The sequence below is a fragment of the Ambystoma mexicanum genome, chromosome 7p, assembly GCF_040938575.1.
Source record: "Ambystoma mexicanum isolate Mex_15411 chromosome 7p, UKY_AmexF1_1, whole genome shotgun sequence".
NCBI classification, from domain to species: domain Eukaryota; kingdom Metazoa; phylum Chordata; class Amphibia; order Caudata; family Ambystomatidae; genus Ambystoma; species Ambystoma mexicanum.
The window spans coordinates 493,389,351-493,414,818 of NC_090939.1; the positions used below are offsets into that span (position 1 = coordinate 493,389,351).

At 48.8% G+C, this 25,468-nt stretch overlaps 1 protein-coding gene across 10 annotated transcripts in view; it reads left to right on the forward strand.

Annotated features, from left to right (window-relative positions):
• CASK (calcium/calmodulin dependent serine protein kinase) overlaps positions 1 to 25,468 on the forward strand; it is a 2,777,982-nt gene that overhangs the window by 2,033,399 nt on the left and 719,115 nt on the right. For all 10 annotated transcript variants that reach the window (XM_069636511.1, XM_069636508.1, XM_069636509.1 and 7 more), the window contains one exon: positions 13,199 to 13,387. In XM_069636511.1, the coding sequence (XP_069492612.1) occupies positions 13,199 to 13,387 (189 nt within the window). The remainder of the gene's footprint in view (positions 1 to 13,198; positions 13,388 to 25,468) is intronic.

Below are 25,468 nucleotides of genomic sequence, written 5' to 3' on the forward strand. Positions count from 1 at the left end.
AGCCCTCCTTTCGGCGCCACTGAGTCTGGGTGGGTCCATTGTGTGGGAGGGGGAGTAGGACCCCTGGACAGGGTTGCCTCAGCAACCCATGTCGCACTCTGTCCTGATAGGCTGGAGGGTCTCCCGCCAAGATGACTACTCCACAGTGTGAGCGATAGCTAGGCTGTATGAATGGGGATCTTATTGCATAAAAGCAGTGTCCTGAAGACTGGAAGGGCGCAAGACATCGCCACTGGAACTAAGAAGCCGAAGAGGAGAGAAGCCAAAGACATCTGCAACAACTGAACCACCGGTGAAGCCCTGCTGCAGCATCTCACCACTTTTCTCAACAAGACGAGAGAAGATCTTCATCTGCAAGAGCCTTCTTCCATTGAGCTGGTGGGGCCAACCAGTTTGCCAATCGCCTTCCCGGGCCTGCCTTGGTCGAATCGCCAGTACCCTGTACTCGGAGACCGGATAGCCAGGCACCCGTCCACCCGGACCGCGATTTAAAGGAGCGTACCTTTTATTCGTCGGGCAGCACCGTGGCTGGTTTCATCCCTGGGTAGTGCAGTAACTCGAACCTTCCTCCACGACGAGAGTCCCTCTTCCTCTGCTGGATCTCCCGAACTGCAGGAACTACCAGGAACAACCGCCACCGCAGGAGCCACTTCTTCATATTAAGGTACATTGTTCCTCCAGGCCGCCCTTTCCGCGTGGTAGTGCTAAAGGTGTTTAAAATCCTTTACCTACCTGTTGGGTTGGCCTTCCCTATCTTCTAAAAATTGTCTTTCATCTTCTGCATCCACCTTTTCGAAATTGTTAACCAAAGACTTGACTGCAGCTACAAGAACATTTTGCTCCTGGGCCCTTTGCCCTGTACCACTGACTCTGGCACAGGCCTATTGACTCTGGCTAAATTTGTTAGAAATGCCTTCTCGAGATTGCCTCTCAACTAGAACTGTGTTGGTGCCCCTTCTTCTTAAAACCACCTTTTTCTTCCCACTTTTAAAACTTGTGAAGTGCCATTTTGCTCGGTTTTGATTTAAGTATTATACATGCTAAAGTACTGCCTTGCCTAAACTTGTTCACAAACTTCTGGGAAGTGTTGCTAGGGTGTGTAAGAAGATATTTCTGTATAACTTGTGCTTTCCCTCCCTTGTGAGAAATTTATAGAGTGCCATTTGTGTTTGGTTTTCACTGTGCCGTTTTGCTCTGTTTTCACTCTTGCTCAAACTTGTCTACAATTTAACCAGGGAGTTGTGTATTACTTTCTTGACTGATTTTAACTTGCTTTATTAACTGTGATTAATGTGTTGAACTAGAAGTGTGTAAAATAAAAATATATATTCTTTTTAATACAAAGCTTTGGTCAGTGTTTCCTTGTGCCATGGTACTGTAGCCCTATTGTGTAAACCCTGAATACTGCTCATCTCCCTCGTGAGTTAAGTCTGACTGCTTAGCCACAGCTACCAACTAAATCTTTGTGGTACAGACTGATACCAAAGGGGATTTATTGTTCATACCTGTAGTCTTAATCTTCTGTAGTGCTCCCTAAAGGAACTGCACATGATTCTGCCTAACGGGGTCCCCCAACCAGACTCCAACTGGAACGCTCTATGGATGAAATGGTCTGGGAGATTTGCTTACGCTCCCCCACCCCCACCAACTCCTCTTATGAACACAGTGGTGAACATGATTCACAAGACGCTCATCCTAGTTGCTCTTATGTGGGCAAGACAACCGTGGTATCCACATCTGCGCAAACTGGCAATGTGCGATCCCATCAAACTCCTGTGCCAGACAAACTTACTCGCTCAACACAGGGGATTAACAGTGCACCCTCGACCTCACTCGATGAACTTGGCTGTGTGGCTCCTGAAGTCATAGAGTTCGGACATCTTAACCTACCACAGTGGTTAGAAAGGGCAATGTTACTTCTCTCCTTGTCACCCTCTCTGTCCGCGCTGTCTTTCTCCTTCTTTTGAACTGCTGTGCTGAGTTAGCTCTCATGTCGTGCGGTCTGCCTTGCTCGTCTGGTGCTCAACCTTTTTTCCCTGTGAGGAAGGGAATGGGCCGTCAGGTGTGTGTGTGTGTTATTCTGGTCAATTGACTGATTTTGCCTGACCCTTGTATTGGGATATGTCAGGTAAACAGCTCTGGTGTAAGTCTGCTGTCTTTCGTGTGTTGCAAAAGTGTTTGTGTGGGGAAAAGGGAGGGGTGCAGTGTTTGAGAATATCCTACATGGTAGGATGGGGGGGAAAGGTGTCACAAGGAGGGGAATACCGCATCTCGCCCATCGGTGTCCCACTCTCCAAGGACCCCCCCATGCAGATGATCCTCCCTCACTGCTCTACCCCCAGGAACTGAATCCGATAGCGATGGCCGTGACCTGGCCACCTCTATGACAGATCCAGGGGACTAGACAGGGAGACACCTTCAGGTTTGTCACAGCAGCCTGCAGCACTCTCGGTCACTGGCATTGAAGAATCGATTGTTGCGTTGGAGGGAGATATTCCACACTTCGAAGGGATTGTGTCCTCCGACGTATTCCTAATCTTTGATAGATCATCTCCCAGTTTGCTGGCCTCAGAAAAAAAATTTCAGTAGAGGGCGCTGCGCGTCGACGTCCCTCGAGCCGTGTCCCTCGACAGCCTCCGTATCGGCGCCGACGTCACCACACATATTAATAGACTCGCGCAGCGTCCGTTGCTCAGTTCCGTTTTTCCGCGCTTTGTGGGGCCTCAGAATATCATTGCTCAGTTCTTCAGTCAAATATATCGATATATTCCTCGTGAATACCGACTCGTACTCAATGGCTTCCTCACCCGACCGACGACTCCACGGTCCGGCTTCAAAAAATGTCGAGACTGTGGAAAGAAAATGTCGTTGATGGATCCTCACAGGATCTGTTTGTGGTGCCTGGGAATCGAGCACCATTGTTCGGAATGCAAGGACTGCATGTCCATGACGGCGAAAGCCTTGAAGGTGCGTAAGGGGAAGCTCGAGAGAGGTAAGGTAGTTAAAACTTCTTCGAAAGTTTCCTCGGCGGAGTCGAGACATTCGTCTCCTGGCCATCATAAAAGACATTCTCGTTCTGGATCTCGAAGCAGTTCTCATCACTCTTCGAGATCTAAGCATTCAAAAAAGAGATGTCGAAAATCCCCTTCCTCGTCTTCGTCTTCTTCCGTTTCCCCAAAAAGGGTCTCCTGTCCCACAAAACATAGCTTTCAGGCTGAGTGGGAGGAATTCAGGAAAAAGATGCTAAGCGTCTTCGAGAAAGCGGCCTCGACCCCCTAGAAGACTGCTGAGGGTGATACCCTGGGTGAAAGACCCGAAAAATCAAAAAGCCGCGAGTCGCAGTACCCAGCGAAAGCAGCCACTCGAGAGCGTCACAAACCTTCGAGTAAAGGCAAAGTTGCGTCTTCGACGCTGTCGTCGAGGATCCCTTCGACACATAGATCGGCGTCGTCGACACCGTTATCGAAGGGTTCTACGACGCACAGGTCAGTCGAGTCGACGCCGAGAAAGGACAAACCCACGGCCACCTCACAGCCAGGGGCCATACCCAGAGCCTCGAGCATGAGAATGTCGTCGACAACCTCAAGTAGAATCCCTATACTCTCGAGTTCATTGAGGCCTCTACCACCTTTCTTGACGCCTTTTTCGATGGCTTCGAAGCCTTTAATGTCTGCGTCGTCTACGTTTTCTCAGCCAATCATGACAAATCTGGCTCCTTCTGCTCTGGAAATGGGATTTATACCATTTTCAAAACCTGACCACTCCAGGGTCTTATCTTCTATTTATGAAGAAGGGGAGGATTCAGATCAGGAAAGGCCTTTTGAGTTGCAGGGATCTGCAACTCCTGCACTAGAGGAATTTACCTCTGAGGAAGGTAGGTTGAAAGACCTCCATGAAACCCTACAGAGGAAGCAAGTGGGTTGGACACTACCCCAGAAGTGGAATTGCCACACCAGACCCAGGGGAACATGCTGAAACCCCTTATAGAACCTTGATGGCAAGGATAATAGAGTTTATGGGATGGTCCACACCCTCGCCTGCTTTTCAGCAAGTTTACCTCCGACATCTTGGTCAAAGGTCCACAGGAGAATCCTGTAGTGCTATTTCATGCGGCATTACAAAGGAGAATATTGGCAAACTGGGAAACACCTGAGGTTATCCCAGCAGTTAACAAGAAACTATCGGCTAAATATTGGGTGTCTTCTGCTGACCCTGAATATTTATCCAAACACCCAACTCTGGAGAGTCTGGTTGTTCAGGCAGCTACTTCAGCAGGTAGTAAATCGGCTTACCCTACTGTTCCACAGGACAGGGATGAAAAGAGATATGACTCTATGGCCAAAAAAGTATTTTCCGCATGTAGCATGGCGCTGAAATCCATCAATGCTACTTGTACGCTCGCAAGGTTCAGCCACACACTTTGATAGTGTGCTTCATCAGCGGCTGACTGCCTCCCGGAGGGAGAAGAAAGGGAAGCGTTTCTCAACATCATTAAGGATGGTAAGGACGCAATGTGCGAATCCCTTCAGACTGGCATCGATTCTGCTGACAGTATCAGCAGGGCCATGGCGGCAAGTACAACAACCAGGAGATTTGCTTGGTTGCGAGAGTCTGGTTTTGCTCCAGATGTGCAAAGCAGACTCTTGAATATGCCCTTTGACGGCTCTTCTTTGTTTGGTAAGAAGGCGGACGACAGTTTAGAAAAACTACAAACATCAAAGGCAGCAGCAAAATCTTTAGGAGCTGCAATCCTTCAGACACCATATCGCCCCTCAGGAACCTCATGGAGAGGTAAGTCCTTTCGCTTCCATTCCTTATTCGGAAAGGGCAGAGGACAGCGGGTTCAAAGGGGTCAGAAGAAATTCACCCGAGGTGGACGGGGTAAAAGCACAAAAGCCGCAGCAGGTGCCTCTTTACCCTCGGCATCTGCATCAGCCGCCTCCAAACAGCTCTGAGGACTCTCTTCACAAAACACCATTAGGGGGCAGGTTAACTCAACATCTGACGGAATGGCAGGCTATTACGTCAGATGGTTGGGCATCGGAGACAGTTGCCCAAGGTTACTGCCTGCCTTTTCTACGCATTCCTCAGAGTCATCCACCGGGGAACAGCTCTCTGAGAGTTCCAGATCTGCTCCTCTTGCAGGAAATTGTAGACCTGCTAGAGAAAGGTGCCATAGAACCGGTACCTGTAGCAGAGAGGAACAAGGGCTGGTACTCCCCCTACTTTCTCATACCGAAGAAAGACGGAGGACTGAGACCTATCTTGGACTTATGAGAATTGAACAAGTTCCTCAGGAAGGACAAGTTCAAGATGGTAACTCTCTCTCAGATCCTTCAGGCCCTCCAGCTCCTGGACTGGCTGGTATCTCTGGACCTCCAGGATGCTTATTTCCATGTGCCAATCCATCTCAAACACAGGAAATACCCGAGGTTCGCAATTGGCGGTTCTCATTATCAATTTCGAGTTCTGCCATTTGGGCTGACCTCCGCCCTGAGGGTCTTCACCAAGCTAATGTCGGTAGTGGCGGCAAGTCTAAGGAGGGAAGGGATCCACGTCTACCCCTACCTGGACGATTGGCTGATCAGATCTGTATCTTCAGAAGAAGCTCAGATCCAGGTAGATTATGTCTGCCACTTCCTTCACAAACTGGGCTTCTCCCTCAATTTAAAGAAGTCACAGATGATACCATCACAGAGACTCCAGTTCATTGGAGCGATCCTAGACACTTCCCTGGGAAAAGCCTTGCCACCGGAGGTGAGGGCTCAAGATATTCTGAAGATGGTCACCAAGTTTCAAAATGCCCAACGTCTCCCAGCCTTCGACTTTTTGAGGTTGCTAGGCCTCATGGCATCCTGCATCTTCCTTGTGCCAGAGGCTCGCCTGAGAATGAGATCTCTTCATTGGGCGGCACTGAGGACTCGGTGGTTGCAATTCTCAGGGAGAATGACAGACCTCCTTCAGGTTCCGGACAAGGTGGCTCGAGACCTTAGGTGGTGAGCCTGCCAGAAAAACATTTTGAAGGGGGAACTGTATTGGCAACCATGGCCGGAGATAACAGTAGTCACAGATGCCTCACTCACGGGGTGGGGAGCCCATACCAACGACTTGACCATCAGCTGTCGTTGGTCTCCATTGGAGTCCAGACTACATATCAACCTGTTAGAGCTGAGAGCAATCAGACTAGCGCTGAAAGCTTTTCTGCCATCTGTACATGGGGAAAAATGTCCTGATAATGACGGACAACACAGTGGCCATGCACTACCTCAACAAAAGAGGAGGCGTAGGATCACTACCACTGTGCAGAGAGGCAATGCAGCTCTGGTTTTGGGCAATCCAGGAAGGAATCTCTCTATCGGCAGTCCACCTTGCCAGAGAGAAGAACTTGACGGCGGACGCTCTGAGCAGGCAGGGCACAGACTAGCTCAGGAAGTCCTTCAGGAGATCTTCGCCCTTTGGGGAACCCCTCAAGTGGATCTGTTTGCCACCAGTACCAACAGAAAGTGCGATCTGTTTTGTTCAAGGGAATTTGCCCCGAGAGGAGCTCTAGGGGACGCGTTCGTAGTGGACTGGGAGTTTCCACTCCTGTACGCGTTTCCACCAGTCCCTGTCATTCCTCAAATGATCAGGAGGTTGAGAAGATTCCGGAGAACCATGATCCTAATTGCCCCACACTGGGCCAGGAGAACATGGTACCCAGACCTTCTGGACTTGTCCATCTGCCCTCCAATTCGTCTTCCACTCAAGGAGAATCTTCTCTCACAGAAGGGAGGTCAGGTTCTCCATCCAGACATCAGAACCCTCAACCTTTACGCCTGGCTTCTGAAAGGTTGAGATGCAAGGATTGGGACCTCCCTGATGACGTCATGGAAGTGTTGCTTTCGGCCAGAAGGCCAACAACAAAGTCTTTATACCGCTGCCGTTGGAACAAGTTTTGCAGCTGGTTTAGAGAAGAGAATATCGACCCCTTTTCATGTGGTACACCAACATTGTTATCCTTTCTACTCTACTTGGCAAATTCAGGCCTTCAAGTTGGCACTATCAAGGGCTATCTCACAGCGCTATCGCGGAGGAACCTTCGTATTTCAAATTACCCTTAGTAATACAATTTCTAAAGGGATTAACTAATGTCTACCCTCCAAAACCTTTCCAGGTTCCTTTATGGGACTTAAATTTAGTCTTAAATTTCCTGATGGGTACTCCTTTCGAACCACTCCACTCTTGTTCGCTAAGATTTCTCACCCTTACAACTGTCTTATCAGTGGCTTTAACATCTGCTAGAAGGGTGAGCGAATTACAAGCTCTGTCTTGTAAACCCCCTCATACAATTTTTCAAAAAGACAAGGTTGTCCTACAGGTGAAGCCTAATTTCCTCCCAAAGGTGGTTTCTGAATTCCACATCACTCAGAAAATTACTTTACCTTCATTCTATCCGCCTCCCCATCCGGGGAAAGAGGAAGAAAGGCTACATAGGCTGGACCCAAGGCGGGCTTTAAGCTTTTACATCAGCAGACTTGCTAGGATTAGGCAAGCAGACCAACTGTTCGTGGGTTACTCAGGGACTACCGATAACAAAACAAACCATTTACAGATGGATTATTTTGGCCATCCTGGAATGTTATAAACTGGCAGGGAAAGAGCCTCCTCAAAATCTTAGGGCTCATTCAACCAGGGGTATCGCAGCCTCCTCGGCCCTCCAAAGAGGGGTTCCGATTCTAGACATATGTGCTGCTGCCACATGGTCGTCCGCACATACCTTCACAAGATTTTACAACCTGGATTCCTCCTCCAGTCAAGAGACTAGGTTTGGCAAAGCCGTATTACATTCGGTTCATTCCTAAAAAGAAACCTGGAGTTTTACTCCCACCTCCAATTGCACACCACTGCTATGGGAGTCTATCGAAGATAAGGAATATGTCGGAGGACACAATCCCTTCGAAGAACAAGTTACTTCTTACCTTGTATCGTTCTTTCGATAGGATGTTCCTCCGACGTATTCCTTATCGCCCCTCCCATCTTTCCCCGCAGTGATACTTCCCTTGTGGTTGCAGCTTACGCTCCTTCAAGGTCAATAACCAATTAATGTAAAACAACTGTTAACGTCAAAACGGAAATGAGCAACGGACGCTGCGCAAGTCTATTTATACGCGTGGTGACGTCGGCGCCAATACGGAGGCCGTTGAGGGACATGGGCTCGAGGGACGTCGACGCGCAGCGCCCTCTACTGAAATTTTTTTTCCGAGGCCAGCAAGCTGGGATATGATCTATCAAAGATAAGGAATACGTCGGAGGAACATCCCATCGAAAGAACGTTACAAGGTAACCTTAAGGACTTCGTCTCAAGAACCTCTCATCAAGTCAAGGTTGGCACTCTGTTAAGCACGGCTCTGTTGCACAGTGATTCCGTCCTAAGCATTCCACAGGCAAGTGTTCCTCAGATTCAGGTTCTGGCAGACCTGAGACTGTCAAGGCTACTGGCTCCCAAGCTGAGAGGCTCAGGGACCCTACTGGGTTTTCTTCAGGAGGGCGATCAAGTTTGTCCTCTTATTTGACCCCCAAGGGGTAACGGATCATCAGTGCCACCTCCAAGAATTATTCCTCGACACGATCCAGCACGAGTACTGGCACAGGTGCTGAGGGCATGCTGCCTACCGGAGCTCGCTAGTCAGGGCGTTTCGACTACTGGCCAGCGGGACGGCTCAGCGCCTACCGGAGTGATCGGAGGTTAATGCTTCTGTTTTCGGTGCAACACCCAAGCTGTATCCTTCGAAGGCTGAGACCTCGTGTTTCTCGGGGCCTTCGCGCTTTCCTGTGCAGGGCGGGACACATGGTCCCAAAATGTCGGATAGGCACTTGGCAGAGCCTGCTATGCCGGTGGCCATCTTGGATTCGTCTCAGGGCCCACTTGTGCTCTCGCCCATTGAATGGGCCTTGCAAAAATGTTCTAGTCCCCTTCCCTCTGGAAGCGGCAGCAGACTGTTCTGGTACAGGCATCTGGTCTCCTCAGGGGTACATCTACCCATCGTAGCGTTATGGCTACACGCCCAGGGCTTTGGCCAGGAGCAGAGACCCAGCCCCTCTGGATCCAGCAACTAGTGAGGTGGTTCCAGCACCTTCTGGGGATAATGGTCCCCTGCATGCTCACTGTACAGCACACTTGCCTTAAGATGAGGCACCTCCAGCTCCACCTGGTGGCCAATTCATATCAGGAGACAGGGTTTCAGTTGGACAGGATCCCAATACACTTGCCTGATCCTCGCTGGTGGCTGATGGACGGCAATGTTTCAGTGGGAGCCCCCTTCACCCAACCGGAACCTACCCTGGTGGTGACGATGGACTCCTCTCTTTCGGGCTGGGGGACTGCTCTGGAGGGCTCTGCGATTCATGGTGCATAGTCGAGGGCGGAAGCCCTCCTGCATATCAGTCTGCTCGAGCTCAGGGGAGTGAGCCTGGTCCTTAAGGCATTTCTTCCCCTCATCAGGCACAGGTCTGTTCTAGTCCGGATGGACAATGCTACTATGATGTTTTACCTGAACAAGCAGGGTGGCACCCTCCCCCCTCTGCATGGAGGCAGTATCTATCTGGGAATGGGCCCTCACTGAGGGCATTTGGATTTCAGCAGTGCACCTCCTGGAGGACAGCAATGCAGAGCAGACCAGCTGAGCCGCTTGGGGTTCAACACCTGCAAGTGGGAGTTGCACACCGACTTTGTTGCCCCTGTTCCAGCGTTGGGGGTTTGCGGACCTGGACTTGTTTGCTTCCCCCCTGAATTCCAAGTGCCCCCAGTTTGCTTCATGGGCAGGACAGGGTCTGGGGTCTCTTGGAGACGCCTTACAGATCTGCTGGCCCGGCCACAGCAGTTATAGAGATGATCTCATATGATAGGTTATTCATAATGCGCTTAATACCCAGAGGTTTCTAAGCGCGGATCCGGGGATCGAACCTGTGTTGCCCTGTGTTGTCTTGCTTCCAAGTCGAGCATGTTGCCCCTGAGCTATCCTCCCGCCTCCCCCTCTGCCCCAGCGGACCCTCCTCAAGTTCTGGGCTTTGGTGGGCTAGAGCCTCGTCCTGAATGCCCCCCCCCTCCACTGGCCTTTGAGAGCCTGGTTTCCAGATCTGCTGTAGTTGTGCTCCCATGGCCTGTTCACCTTCCGATACCTGCAGGGCGGGGCGGTGGTACAACCGGAACCTGCCAGGCTGACGCTGGCAGCCTGGTTACTGACCAACTAAGGCTTCAGCATGCTCAATTTTTGGAGTACAACTGGGCCATCATTCATTAGGCCAGGAGTCCCCCTCCTAAATCCCAGTATAAGAGTAAATGGAATAGATTCTGCCATTGGGCTCTTGACGAGGGTCTTGATCCTGTCACCTGTCCTCTGGACCACGTACTGTCTGTTCCAGCACACCTAGCGCTTTCGGTAGTTCAGGTGGATACTTGCCACACTTATTTGGCAGCCATCTGGGTTTACATGAATTTCAGCCAACCCAGTGATTAAAGCCCACTTCAAGGCGTTTTCCTCCGGTGCATACGCCATATCCGGTCTGGCACCTCAGTGTGGTTCTTGCACCTTTGCAGCGCAGACCTTTAAAGCCGATGGCCTCTGTGGACATGTAGCTGGTAACGCAAATGACGGTTCTACTGGTAGCGCTCACCTCTGTGCTCAGGGTCAGTGAGCTGCAGGTATTGTCTTTGTGCAAGCCCTTTACCACGTTTCACAAAGACATGGTCATCTTGCGCACTCACCCAAACCTCTTGCCAAAGGTGGTCTCTCGATTTCATCTGAATCAAGAGATCTGCCTTCCGATGTTCTTCCCGAACCCGCAATCGTAAGCAGAGGGGGCCCTTCATCTGTTGGACCTCAAGAGGGTCCTCAAGTTTTACTTCTCTCGGACAAAATCCTTCAGGAAGTCTGAGGTATTGTTTGTGACTTTTGGGGGCTCCTCCCCGGCTCTCAGGCTTTCAAGGCTTCCATCTCCCGTTGGATGATTCAGGCCATCTTGGAGGCCTGCACTGCCATGGGCAAGCCAGTCCCTGAGTGGATCCATGCCCATGAGGTTACAGCTAAGGCCACATCAGTCTCTTCTCAAAGACATGCTTCTTGGCATGTCAACAGCAAGACGGTTACTTAGGCCACTCCGTCTGCCTTTGGTAAGCACTGTTCCCTGGATAGCTCCAGGCGCAATGCTGAGTTTGGTCAGGTGGTTCTCAAGAACCTTTTTGGCTCGTCCTAGATATGAGGCAGGTTGTCATGGATCGACCCTATGGTCTTGTTGGGTGGAATCACACACAAGGAGGAAGGAAAGGGGACTGGACGTATGTGTAATTAAAGTTACTTACTGTTGTGACTCGAGTACTCGTAGTCATAGTCCACTTTCCTACATATGTACCACCCACCCTCCCGTGCGTGAATGCCAAAAGCTAATGTGTACTGATTGTAGCTAGGTATCTAACCGTCCGAAGAGGACTGAGGTGAGGCACCGGAGTTTGGGGCCTCAGCAGGGTGTTACCACGCCCGAGGTTGCGCCCCCCAGCGCTATTCTAAATTTAAAGGGGAAGCTCAATTGTTTGCTGCCAAAGGTTCTGGTACCGTCCCCATATTGGGCCACACACACCAGGATGGAGGTAAGAGGACTATGGACTATGAGTACTTTAGTCACTAGGGTGAGTAACTTTAATGTTTCTGTTTCTTTTGGAAATACCGTAAATGCTGTTATCTGGCATCGTTGGAAAATCAATTATGCCGGATTAGCAAATATGCTGGATAACTGCATGTCGGTTATCCAGGTGGCAGAGAACCAGAAACTAAAGCATCCTACCAATTCTGTTCTTTTTGTGGGCACTTTACAATCAAGTCATTCAGCATGAACATTTTATCCATTGTTTTTTTAGCTGAATATTTTTATTATTGATAATGGGAGATGCTGGATAATCAAATGTGATGGTTGTTAAAGTGCCGAATAACACGTTTGACCTTGTATGTATCTTTTAAGTGGGCCAAGGCCTGTCACAATACCCAAACTAGTATTTAATTCACTGTCTCATAGACCAGCTAAAAGTGCTTTGTGATTTTCAACACATACAATTTTATCTCAGTGTTTGCATGCTCCTTTTGCCTTTCGGTTAACTTGATGCATAATTCATTCCAGTACATAAAAGGACATTACATATGCAAGCCATTTCGTTTCATAATTCGTCTGGGCTGCTGCCAGAGTGCGTAATTACCAGAGTATACAGCTTAGTGCAATTGTGTCTTGTGATGGAGTACAGCCACAGCAAACTTCAGATTTCACAGCGGTTATATTTCGACCGGTGAATCGCCCCACAACTCCACCAGCCTAAGTATCAAATGCCTTATCTGCCATCTTGCAATCATTCAGTCCGTTGCTTTCACTCTAGCAGCTAGTCATTCGGGTTTGCTCCCTTTCCTGAGCTGAATCTTGATAAGTAGCTATTCCTGACTCCACATCTGCCTTCACGGGACCTCAGTGGTCAGACACTCTGGCGATTCACAGTATATCTCCCCCAGAGTGATCATGCACCGCAAACATTCTGGTTACTTGGGTTGGTATTTTCTTTTGGCTACTATACTCATGTGGTGCAGGCATGTGGGCAGCTTGCTTTTCTTTCATACCTTCAGTTTTATCCAGTCACCTATTCTTCCAAGGCAGCAGTGTAGATTGTTGTTGGGAATTAATCTACACAAGGCTGGGTGTAGTGAGTGGTGTGGGGATCCTCTTTTTAACGCCTCCAGGGCCTGCGTCGTGGAAAGCGTGGTAGTCCCCATACATTTTCGGGTACTCCTGTCTGTGACTTTGTTGCACAACCCAAGCAGCTTCCTGGGGGTGCTAATAGTGATAGCCAGTTTGGAGCGCTGTACCATTTCAGGACTTTAACCTCAGAAGGCCCTCATTGTACTCTGTGCTGTCAAGTCAGGCTGGTTGGTAGGCACTTTTCAGTTCGGCCCTCACAACCTGCCATTATCGCATCGGTTTTTGTTTTTACTGGGCCTCTTTCATCCAATAGGGAAGGTTAAGGAGTTTCACTATGGTTGCTTCTTAGGAGGTTTAACATTGCAGACTTGAAGACAAAGAGTAGAATTACTGTATTGATGGATGTATTAGTTGCAAATTATACCTACCAGTATAATGTACATTTGTTGGTGTCCCTAATACCATTGTTATTCTTTGGATTTTTTAGGCCTTACTACAAACTCATGATGTAGTGGCACATGAAGTTTACAGTGATGAAGCATTGAGGGTTACGCCACCTCCCACTTCTCCCTACCTAAACGGGGATTCTCCGGAAAGTGCTAACGGAGACATGGACATGGAGAATGTTACACGGGTCCGCCTTGTACAATTTCAGAAGAACACAGATGAGCCAATGGTAGGCAGGAAGAGGCAAACCTATTTTACATTATATTGTGACATGTTTATGTTACCGTTGAATGTATGCTTTCAATGTTTCAGAAAATGTGTATTTCGAATGAATTGTGTCCTCCCACGTATTCCTCATCTTGTGATAATTCGTTATCTCCAGCTTCGCTGCTTCGGCAAAAAAAATTTCTTGGCAGAGGGCGCTGTGCTCGAGATCGTGGCGTCGATTGTCCCTCGACGTACTCCGTACTCGGTCGACGTCACCGATGGTATAAATAGCTCGAGCCATGCCCGTTGCTTCAGTTCCGTTTTTACGATCGCTTCGCTATCGAGAACGGCACGCTTCTATTTTCTGTGACGAAAATGTCATCATCTTCGACACCCAGAACTGGGTTTAAGAAGTGTGCAGATTGTGGATCTAAGATGTCGATCACCGATCCCCACCGGATTTGTCTCTGGTGTCTAGGTTCCAGTCACCGAACCGACGACTGCGGGTCCTGCCAATCTATGACCGAAAAAGCTCTACGTGATAGGAGATGTAACCTGTCGGTGGGGACGGAGGCCTCAAAGGTTTCGTCAAAAAGACTCAAGAAAGTGACTGATTCTAAGGAATCGGATCGCCATAGGCACTCAGATCTCGATCTAGGAGTAGATCGAGACACTCCTCATCATCATCGAAAAAAATGAAGAGGAGACATAGATCTCCCTCATCATCTTCTTCTTCAGAGTCGACCGAAGAAATTTGTTGTCCGACTAAATCGGATTCTCCCAGTAAGTGGGAAGAATTCTGCAAAAAGATGATGGAGGTTTTCGAGAATGCGGCCCGACCCCCTCGAAAGACCCTCGAAAAAGCCAATACCCCTAAAGTCGCTCCATTGGACGACAAAGGGAAGTCCAAGGCTACCATGGCTAAGACCGGTAGCATCGAGGAATCCAAAAAACCTCGAGTCGACGTAAAACCGTCAAAGACTCTTCAAGAGTCGAGCACCTCTCCAGTGCCATGCCTGAAACACAAGTCGTCGAAGACTTCGACAACTTCGTCGACGCCCTCAACGTCGATAATTTCGACGCCAAAGCCAAATGCGTCATCGACGCCATTATCAAAGTCATCTTCGAAGACTTTGAAGACACCTTCGAAAACTTCGAGGGATTTACCAATTCCTTTGAAGCAGATGGAAGAGGAAGAAAGGAGATTCACTCCTTTGCCCAGGTCAGACTTTTTCAAATCTATGTCAGCAATCTATGAAGAGTCTGCTTCAGAAGAAGACGAGGTTACTCCTTTGGGAGTTACTTATGGTACAAGACCGGTTCCTGAGGAACTTATTGACCAGGAATCTAGAATGAGAGACCTGAGTGATACTCTACATTCTGCCAGTGGAGTTGACACATCCCCAGAATTAGAGTTCGCCAAACCTGATCCTGCAGAGCATGCAGATGCTGGGTACAGGGGTCTTATCACCAGGGTAGTTGAATATATGGCTTGGGGTAATACTTCACCCATTTTTTAACAAGATGACATGACGGATATAATCGTCAAGGGACCTCAGAGATCCTGTTCTCCCTTTCCACAGAGCCCTCCAAAGGACTGTGGAGAAAAACTGGGAGAAGCCAGAAACTATTGCTCCTGCAGATACCACTTTTCCAAGAAAATATAGACAGGCTGGAACGGATGCTGAATATCTGAAAAAACATCCGACTCCAGAGAGTTTAGTCATTCAGGCAGCATCTACTTCAAAACAAACTGCTTATCCTACCATCCCTCCAGATAGAGAGGATAAAAAAATGGATGCGTGGGCACGTAAAGTTTTCACATCAGGCAGTATGGCACTTAAGTCGGTAAATGTCACCTGTACCCTAGCCAGGTTTACCCATACCCTGTTTTTCGGCGGCGGCTGATCATATTCCGGAAGGCGAGGAAAGGGAAGGCTTCCTGAATATAGTCAAAGACGGGAAGGAGGCAATGGGGGAATGTCTCCAGTCTGGACTGGATACTGCTGATAGTATCAGCAGATCCATGGCTGCAAGCGTTGTGCTACGCAGATTTGCGTGGTTGAGGAAGTCGGGGTTTGCACCGGACGTGCAAGCCAGACTTCTCAACATGCCCTTTGATGGCTCGAGGCTCTTTGACAGAAAGGCTGATGAAAGCCTAGAAAAACTTCAGACCTCGAAAGCGGCAGCTAAATCACTTAGCGCCTCTTTGCGCCAGCCTATAAAACCCTATTCCGGCTCATCTTCCTGGAGGGGTCGTTCTTTTCGATACTACTCCTCTTTTGGTTGAGGAAGAGGACAGGCTTTCTCAAAGGGGAAAAATAAACTTCCCTCGTGGAACACGAGGAAGAGATGCTAAATCGGCCTCAGGAGCGGCATCTGTACCCTCAGCCACTCCTGCAGCCGCCTCCAAATCCCTCTGAGACCTTATTACACAAAACACCATTGGGATGCAGGATCTCTCAACATCTGAAGGAATGGCGGGGCATTACCTCAGATGCTTGGGCACTGGAAACAGTAGCCCAGGTTACTGTCTCCCCTTTCTTAAAAGGCCTCGGAATCATCCACCGGGAGCCAACTCTGCCAAATTTCCAGATCCACTCCTGTTGTAGGAAATTTTAACCCTGCTAGAGAAAGGTGCCATAGAACCGGTACCTGTAGCGGAGAGGAACAGGGGTTGGTACTCCCCATATTTTCTCATCCCAAAAAAAGGACAGAGGACTGAGACCCATCTTGGACTTGAGAAACTTGAACAAGTTCCTCAGGAAGGACAAGTTCAAGATGGTGACTCTTTCTCAGATCCTTCATGCTCTCCAACTCCAAGATTGGTTGGTATCATTGGACCTTCAGGATGCTTACTTTCATGTGCCAATCCATCCAAAGCACAGAAATTACCTGAGGTTCGCGATTGACAATTCTCATTATCAGTTTCGAGTTCTGCCATTCGGGTTGACCTCCGCCCCAAGGGTTTTCACCAAACTGTTGGCGGTTGTGGCAGCAAGTCTCAGGAGAGGAGGTATTCACATATATCCCTACCTGGACGACTGGTTGATCAGAACAAGTTCTCCAGAACAAGCTCAGGAACATCTTTCGATCACCTGCCACTTCCTCCACAAATTGGGCTTCTCCCTCAATTTCAAGAAGTCCCACATGATACCATCCCAGAAACTCCAGTTTATCGGAGCAGTCTTGGACACTTCATCGGGAAAAGCCTCGCCTCCCGAAGTGAGAGCTCTCCACATCCAGCAAATGGTAACGAAGTTTCAGAATGCCCAACATCTACCGGCCTTCGATTTTCTCAGGTTGCTCGGCCTTATGGCATCCTGCATTTTCCTAGTACCAGAGGCCAGGTTGAGAATGAGATCCCTTCAATGGGAACTCAGAACTCAGTGGTCCCAGTACTCAGGGAGTATGTTGGATCTTCTGCAAGTCCCAAACGCAGTTGCTCAGGATATTCTATGGTGGGCTTGCAACAACATTCTCAAAGGAGAGTCTTTTTGGCAACCATGGCCGGAGATAACGGTAGTGACGGACTCCTCACTCACAGGGTGGGGAGCACACACCAACGATCTGACAATCAGCGGTCGTTGGTCTCCATCGGAGTCCAAACTACACATCAACCTTTTGGAGCTGAGGGCAATCAGACTAGCTCTAAAGGCCTTTCTGCCCTCTGCACAGGGAAAGAATGTCCTGATAATGACGGACAACACGGTGGCCATGTACTACCTCAACAAAAGAGGAGGAGTAGGGTCACTGCCACTGTGCAGAGAAGCAATGCAGCTCTGGTTCTGGGCAATACGAGAAGGAATCTTCATCTAGCCGGAGAGAAGAACACGGCGGCAGACGCTCTGAGCAGGCAGAGCACGGTCTCTCACGAGTGGGAGCTGGCTCAGGAAGTCCTTCTGGAGATCTTCGCATTTTGGGGAACCCCTCAAGTGGATCTGTTTGCCACCGCGATCAACCGGAAGTGCGATCAGTATTGCTCAAGGGAATTTCCTCAACGAGGAGCTCTGGGAGACGCATTCATAGTGGAGTGGAAGTTTACACTGCTGTACACATTTCCCCCAGTCCCCATGATTCCTCAAGTAATCAGGAGGTTGAGAAAGTTCAGGAAAACCATTTATCCTAATTGCCCCGGATTGGGCCAGGAGGATCTGGTACCCGGACCTTCTAGACATGTCCATCTGCCCTCCAATACGTCTTCCGCAAAGAGAGGATCTTCTCTCGCAAGAGGAAGGTCGGGTTCTCCATCCAGAGGTCAAGACACTCAACCTTCCCGCATGGTTTCTGAGAGGTTGAGATACAAGGATTGGGATCTTCCGGATGACGTAATGGAAATCTTGCTTTCGGCCAGAAGACCAGCAACAAAGTCTTTGTATCAATGTCGCTGGAACAGGTTTAGTAACTGGTGCAAAGACAAGGATGTGGACCCTTTTCAGTGTGGCACCCCAATGGTGCTCTCTTTTCTACTACATCTAGCTAATCTGGGGCTCCAGATAGGAACAATCAAAGGATACCTTGCTGCGCTGTCCATTTTCAAGCACTCCTCGGAAGAGGTTTCATATTTCGAAATACCATTAATAATTCAATTCTTAAAGGGGCTTACTAATGTATACCCTCCAGTACCTTTTCATGTACCAACTTGGGACATAAATTTAGTATTAAAATTCTTGACTTGCATACCTTTTTAGCCTCTGCACTCATGTCCATTGAGGCTTTTGACTCTAAAAACTGTCCTCCTTGTGGCCCTATCATCAGCCCGCAGGGTTAGCGAACTTCAGGCTCTCTCATGCAAACCACCATTTACTATTTTTTATAAAGATAAGGTAGTCCTTAAAGTTAAACCTTTGTTCTTGCCAAAAGTAGTCTCGGACTTTAATTTGTCACAAAAAATAGTACTACCAACCTTTTATCCTCCTCCTCATCTGGGCAAAGAAGAGGAGAGACTATACAGATTAGATCCCAAAAGGGCTCTTAGTTTTTACATCTCAAGGATGGCTAAATTGAGACAAGATGACCAACTGTTTGTGGGTTATACTGGTCATAAATTAGGCTTATCTGTAACAAAACAGGCCATTTCCCGCTGGATCATATTAGCCATAGTTGAATGCTACAGATTAGCGGGAAAAGAACCACCAGATGGCTTCGTGCCCATTCTACAAGGGGAATGGCTACTTCTGCGGTTCTAAAGAGGGGGGTCCCAGCAGCAGATATTTGTGCAGCTGCAACCTGGAAAACAATGCCTACTTTTGTTAAACATTATTGTTTGGACACCGCCTCCTCTAACAAGGGTTTATTTGCAAAGGCAGTTCTGCATTCTGTCCACGAAAACTGAAATTAGTACTCCCGCCTCCAAAAATTGATACTGCTATGGGACCCTCCCATCCTACTCCACAGTACAGTTTATGTTTCTTACACTTTCCTCTCACGAAGAATGTATCAGTCATGGGACACGCCTGGGTGTTCCTCATATATATATATATATATTTCATTGGAAAAACAGAACTTAAGCAACGTGCGTGGCTCGAGCTATTTATACCATCGGTGACGTCGACAGAGTACGGAGTACGTCGAGGGACAATCGACGCCACAACCTCGAGCAAAGCGCCCTCTGCCGAGAAAATCTTTTTACGAAGCAGCAAAGCTGGAGATAACGAATTATCACAAGATGAGGAATACGTGGGAGGAACATCCAGTCGAAAGAACTTTACAGTTAGTAAGTAACTTGTTCTACTGCTATACCTTCTTTATCTTTAACTTTGAATTTGACATTTTACTGAATGACAAGAACAGTGCACAACAAGATACATTTTGAAATGTCGACTTTACTTAGCATTGTTGGAAAAAATTGAAGTCTTACATATTTATTGCTTGAGAACTTACTGTATATGTACCCAACAAATATAGCATGCTTTGTTTTGTACGAAAAAGACAATTCTTTCTCAGGTGTTTTTAATACCCTAAATCCCCACCAGTGTGGGCAGACTAACAACTATTTACAATTTCTTGCTTACTCTGCCCCAAATGTGTTTTTCCGTTTACTGTCTCTGTGATGGTTCCCCTAGTGTCTGAATGAGAGCAGCAGGATTGCTATTATTCTTGGCGACAAAATGATCTGACAGTTTGCCTCATATATTTAACACTCAATGCACACTGACTGGTGTACTGTAAATCTAGAAGGCCTATCCATCCGCTTTTCAATGGCAATGTAGACTCCCCTCATCCTGCCAGACTGTTAGCAAGCTGTCCACTTCCCCAAAATATAAACATTTTATGTAAAATGTTATCACTTGAAAAGCAGTGTGGTATTATAAAAACAAGATAATCACCATCTCCAATAAAAAAATTAAAAAAATGTTTATGAAATATGTAAGGTTTCTTTTTTTTAAAACATTATTATACATGTTTATTTGTAACAAGGTTTCTGATGCTTGTGGATCTGCTTAGAATCACATGCTGTGCATATAGTCTGACATCTAGTGGTAATCACAGAGTATTGCATCTTGTCTTTCGAGAATCGAAAGGGGACGTCGACATGGGCGTGCTTGTAACACTATCCTTAAAGTGACGTGTAGTATACCCAAAATCCCTCATGCGTCGTGATCCCTCAGATTGTTTTTTTCCGCCCAGCTAGCTGCTCTCGCCTTATGCAGAGCTTGTAAATTTCATTGTCCACGACCGTTGGTCGTTTAATATTAGTCCATTCTTCGACGACTACTCCTGAACCAACGACGAACACGACAGCAGATTTCAGCGGCTGGTGCTCCGGTTGACGTTGTTGACCGCATGGCCTCGGCCCTCCGGCCAGGACTACACACTAGAAAGAGTTGGGGCCCTGAGGTTCTGATTCCTTTGTAGAGTGCGTTTCATTCTCCCCTCTCTTTTTACCTTCTGGTTTCGCTGTTGCTTTTAACCTGAGCTATGGGCAGGACTCCTTTTTAAATGTTGCCCTTCTTGCAACGGCAAATATCTATGGAAGGACACACACCAGAGATGTGATAAGTGTCTACCACGAGATGACAACGAACAGTCCTGCAAGTTGTGCCAACTTGTAAGTCCGAAGATGATAAAAGATCGGTGGACGAAGCAGTGGGCAGACTACGCCATACAGCAGACTGAGTACCTCCCCATCGGCACATGTGCCTCGAGTGACGAGGATGTAAGCAACAGCCATGGCTCTGATGCAGAGGCCATTGATCTCTCTGCGGAACAAAAAGGTCCATCGCCCCAAAAAAAACGAGGGAGGAAGACTCCTACCCTACTTTTCCCAAAGTTCAAAGGACTTCCAGTCAGTTCCCTCATGAGGTGTTTGACCTGTGAGAAACTGAAGAGACCCATCAGGACCCCTATGATCATGGAGAAGATCCCTTTGACAAGACAACAGACCGAGGTCCAGACTGGGTTGACAAACATCCAGTAGGCGAGGCAGCATGGCGGTCACCTTCCACTACTCTAGATCCAGACACCATGTATATAGATCCTCACCACCTCAGAGACAGGCCTCTCCTATTAATGACCAGATGGCATTCAATGCTATTCTTAAAAAAAGCAGCTGAACACTTTCAGATTGCCACTCAAGAGGCGGTGACCCCAACTTTGTGGAGGACATTTTAAGAGAGACCACCTACAAGTCAAGCAAAACCACTATTAAATTCGATCAAAAGGCGCACTGCTCCCCCTTTTTTAACTCCATCTCAAACAAGAGCTGTAAATCCACGATTCGAAAAGCTCTTTTGCCCTCTCCAACAAACCCGCTATATATCCGGGGACATGCCACTCCCGACTCCCTAGTAGTCACAACAACAAGGAAGAGAGCCAGAGAACCCTTGTCTACGGCTGAGGCACCGTCAGACAAGGATTGCAAGAAGTTATATGCCCTCGGAAAGCGCATTACAACATCAGCAGTTTACTCCACTTGGATAGCTAACAACACCACATTGCTGGCTAGTTCTCCAGCATGGGGTCTGGCATGGATTCACATGCTCATGAATATTCCCCGTCCTCAGGCTGGGAATCCCCAGTAAAGCAAAAATCAGTTTCAGTTTTGTCTCTGAACTGTCTTTCTCCTAATAACCAATCACTGGTCTCTAGGTCATACTGCCCCCAGCCAATGACCGCCCTCTACCTAAGCCCCTCCTCTGGCAGCCATCTTCAGATTGGTACCGCACTTTCAAGTGTTGGGAGTCCTCGTGCTATAGCTCTCGAGCTTTTACTGCGTTTTGTGATTTTTCAAAGAGTTTAACACATTTTTTCGGTCACTGGAGCCTTAAGCTCCACCGTTTCTACTTCCGATTCACGGGGACCCGTTTTGGAATTTTCTACGCCCCTTCAATGGCAAAATTTTCATTGAGTTTCACTTCTTGGAGACTTCCGGAAGATCTTTGAGACCTACCCCGCGTGGACATTGCCCAGGACAAGGGAAGCACAACGCCCGGATCCAAGCTATTCAGAAGCTGCCCTGGATGCGGAATACAGAATGTCTTCAAGGAGGATGAGCATTCCCAATGTCTCTACTGCCTTCACAAAGACAGAAAGCATGTGGAAAAGCAAGAACATGTCCGAACGGACTATGAAGGATCGTCGTATCCGCCTCACCAACTGGCTGGAAGGGAAAAGCCCAGCAGCAGGTGAGAAGAAGAGGAAGTCTGAGCGATCTTCTAAGACCTTTGAGGGCGCTCCGGCAACGGGGGCCCAACAGAAGGCAAAGCACTGCGAGTCCGCAGGCACAAGGAGCTCCGATCGGTCGGGCTCCTCGGCTGCCAGGCAGGGCGCATTATCACCAACGCCATCAACCACGAGCCAACGCTCTGGCTTGGGGAAGAGAAAGTCTGAGAACCCGGGTAAACTATGGGAGAAGTCCCGGTCGGTCCCGACGGAGACAACCGAGAGGGAGCGAGGCGGTGACCCTCCCCCCAAGGTGAAGGCCTCAGGCGTGCCTAAAGTCATGAAGGCCCTGATTTACCCGGCCAAGGCCTCAATTGAGGGAGTCGTGGTGGCCCTGGCAAAGCCTGCAGAGGCTACCCCAGTAGAGGCGACCTCGGGGGCCTAGAGTTTCCCTGCCACCACGGAGGGAATCCTCTTTTCAGCCCATCGATAAGACCCCCGTGAAACCCCAGGTGGAAAAAGAGGGGGGGGGCCCGGTGGCCATTACGGACACAGATTCAGCCCCTGAAGAGGAGCTGGCAGGCGGCGCAAAGATCCTGAAAAAGAAGTTCGAGGAGGCCTGGTCATACCGGTGGGATCCCGATGAGGCAGACGAAGAAAGCGACGGCGACGAGGAACCAAGAGCCGTGAAGGGGACCGAGTCTGCTCCCCAACCGTCGCTCCCGTCGCAGCCGGTGCCTATGCCACAAGACAACTCAGGGGCGATCTTGATGGCGATTCAGGCCGTGTGTACGGAGATAAGGACAAGGTTGCCCTTACCCCAGATGGACGATCCAGCGGAGCCTGGACTGTCGGAAAGTCCACCAAACAAGCAGAGGAGAATTCACCCCCCCCCCCGTTCATCCTTCACAGCCTTCATCTCCTTCCCCTGTTCCGAGGGATGAGGCGGGAACGGAGACGACGACGACGGATGACGTGGTGGTGACGACGGAATGGACTTTCCTTCACCACCCCCTCGGGATTCCCCGCCTGACTATTAGGCAGAAACCTGTGAAGTTCTCTTTGGGAACACTGCAAAAGATTTAGGACTACAGGTGTTAGCAGTAAACCCACTTGGTAGAAATCTGTACCACCCAGATTTACCTGGTAGCTGTGGCTGAGCAGTCAGACTTCCCTCAAGAAGAGTTAAGCAGTATGCAAAGTATACACAATAGGCACTCAGACACAATAGCACAAGCAAACACTGACCAGAGCTTTGGTATCAAAGTATATAATTATTTATTTAAAAACACACTGTTTGAAACACTCCAGCACTCTTATTGTAAAACACTCTAAACACAGTTACTATTATGATATATACAACCCTTATTCCTTATCAGACAAGCCTTAGTTAACACCACTTATATCTAGACAGAGGTGAGCGCTTAACTATAGATGGCACTCCAATAAGTTCATGAAAAAGGGAGGGGAAAAGACAGGATATGTGAAGATACACCACTCTAAGATTTAGGAACACTTTTAGCAAGGCAGAAGAGTAAAGGTCACTGGTGAGCCAAAGTCCATAGGCTAGGCCCACTCTTAGAGAGAGCAGAGCACAAATGCGCCCAAGATCACACAGTTACACTAGGCGTTGAAAGTCTTGTAGAGAGTTCGAAAAGAATTTAGAGAGGCTCAGAAAAGTTTAGCCAGGGTGTCCCAGGCTAACCCAGGTTTGAAAGCCGGGGGCTAAATCTGCCCCGTACAGTCGGTGGCAAGGGAAGCCAGGCAGAACACAGTACCTTAAGTGGGAAGGATCCTCCAGCGGTGGCAGTTGGTCCTGGCAGCTGGTGCAAGTCTCGGCGTCGTCCAGAGGAAGATAAGATCTCGACTTGGAGGAAAGATGAAGGTCGTTGCACTGCCAGGGAAGAAACCAGCCGCTGAGTTTTCCGGTTAAAGGTATCACCCTTTATTTCGCGGTCGTGGTAAAACGTGGTATTCCGGTTGCTGGGGTGCTTGGCACAGGCAAGGCGGCCACGAGATGCATCGGGAAGGCGAAAAGACGGTGAAACTGGTTATCCCCACCAGTCAAAGGAAGAAGACTCTCCGGCGGGAGATCTCCTCTGTCGTTGGGAAAAGTGGTGAGATGGTCCAGCAGGGCTCCACCGGTGGTGTCGTCGTGGCAGGTCGGCTCAGCTTCTCCCTTGTCAGATTCTTAGGTCCTGTGGCGACTTCTGAAGTTCCAGTCCCCAAAGCCCTGCTTTTATGCAGAAAACCCCCATTCACTCAGCCTAGCTGTCACTCAAACATGCTAAGTGGTGAGCCGGCCGGCTCACCACTTGGGCCAATCAGGACGGAGTGCGACTTGAGTTGCCTAGGCAACTCAGTCCAGGGTGCCTAAATCCCCCTCCAACCCTCCTAAGTACCCCAGACAGAGTGGCACCACTTTGGAGGGCTTCTGTGGAGAAGCCCGCCAAAAAGTGGAACAAAGGGCTCGAATTGTGTTGGAGTCACAGAAGAGAACACAAACGCCATTTTAGGACCGAGTTTTGCCAAAAAATACCAACCAGAGAATTAATAATAAATAAATAAACCGGTGGTATGTTCGAGGCTATCGTAATTAAATAAAGATAGTAGCCTCGAACAATGGGAAAATCCCATAGAGAAATATTCGCGGTTGAATATAAAAAGTAGTATCCACTGCCACCAGCCAAAACTCGATCGGGGGGGACGGAGACGTGCCCCCTCGACTAATAGACCCCGGGGCAATCGAGCCAGTACGTCCACAATATGATGGTTTGTACTGGTTCTGTTCAGAATTCAAGACTAGTAAAGTCAATGGTGACTTTACATGCCCTGGGAGACAGTTGTCAGTCCCAGGGTATGGAGTCTATACTGGGGGGTCACTATGACACCCCTGTGTTACTGCACTGAGGGTGCTGTGTAACACACATCACAAAAACACATGAAGCCCTATGGAGTAAAAGACCCCATAGCCCATTAAACACATCTAGAGTCAAAGGAACACACTCAAATCATGTCCAAGAGTGAGGGTAAAAAGAGTCTCACTCTTGGGAGGAGAAAAAAATAAACCCCAAAAATCCAGCAAAGCTGCTGGGGGACTCACTAGGTTAGGAAATTCAGCCTAAACAGAGAATTCTCCCTAACACCGACGAAATTGGCTCCTTCCACGCAATGATCGCCAGGGCATCCGAGCCTTTCCAGCTCTGCCCCGAAGAGCAGAAGAAGGAAGGGTTCCTCTACCAACGGCGTGAGGCCAAGAGGAAGACGGTCCTCTCGGTTCCATTACTGGATGAAGTCTGGGACGAGGGGCTGACGCTCCTGAAGAACCCGTCCACGGCTCCTGTTATGAGAGACCGGTATAAGAAGTAGTACCGGGGTCCCGGAATCCACCCCCATGTGCCTTAGGGCTCAGCCGTCCCCGGATTCGGTCGGCTCAGCAGCAGCCAAAAAGAAAGCGGCGGGGGCGACGGCTTCAACTTCAACTTCCCCGCCGGATAGC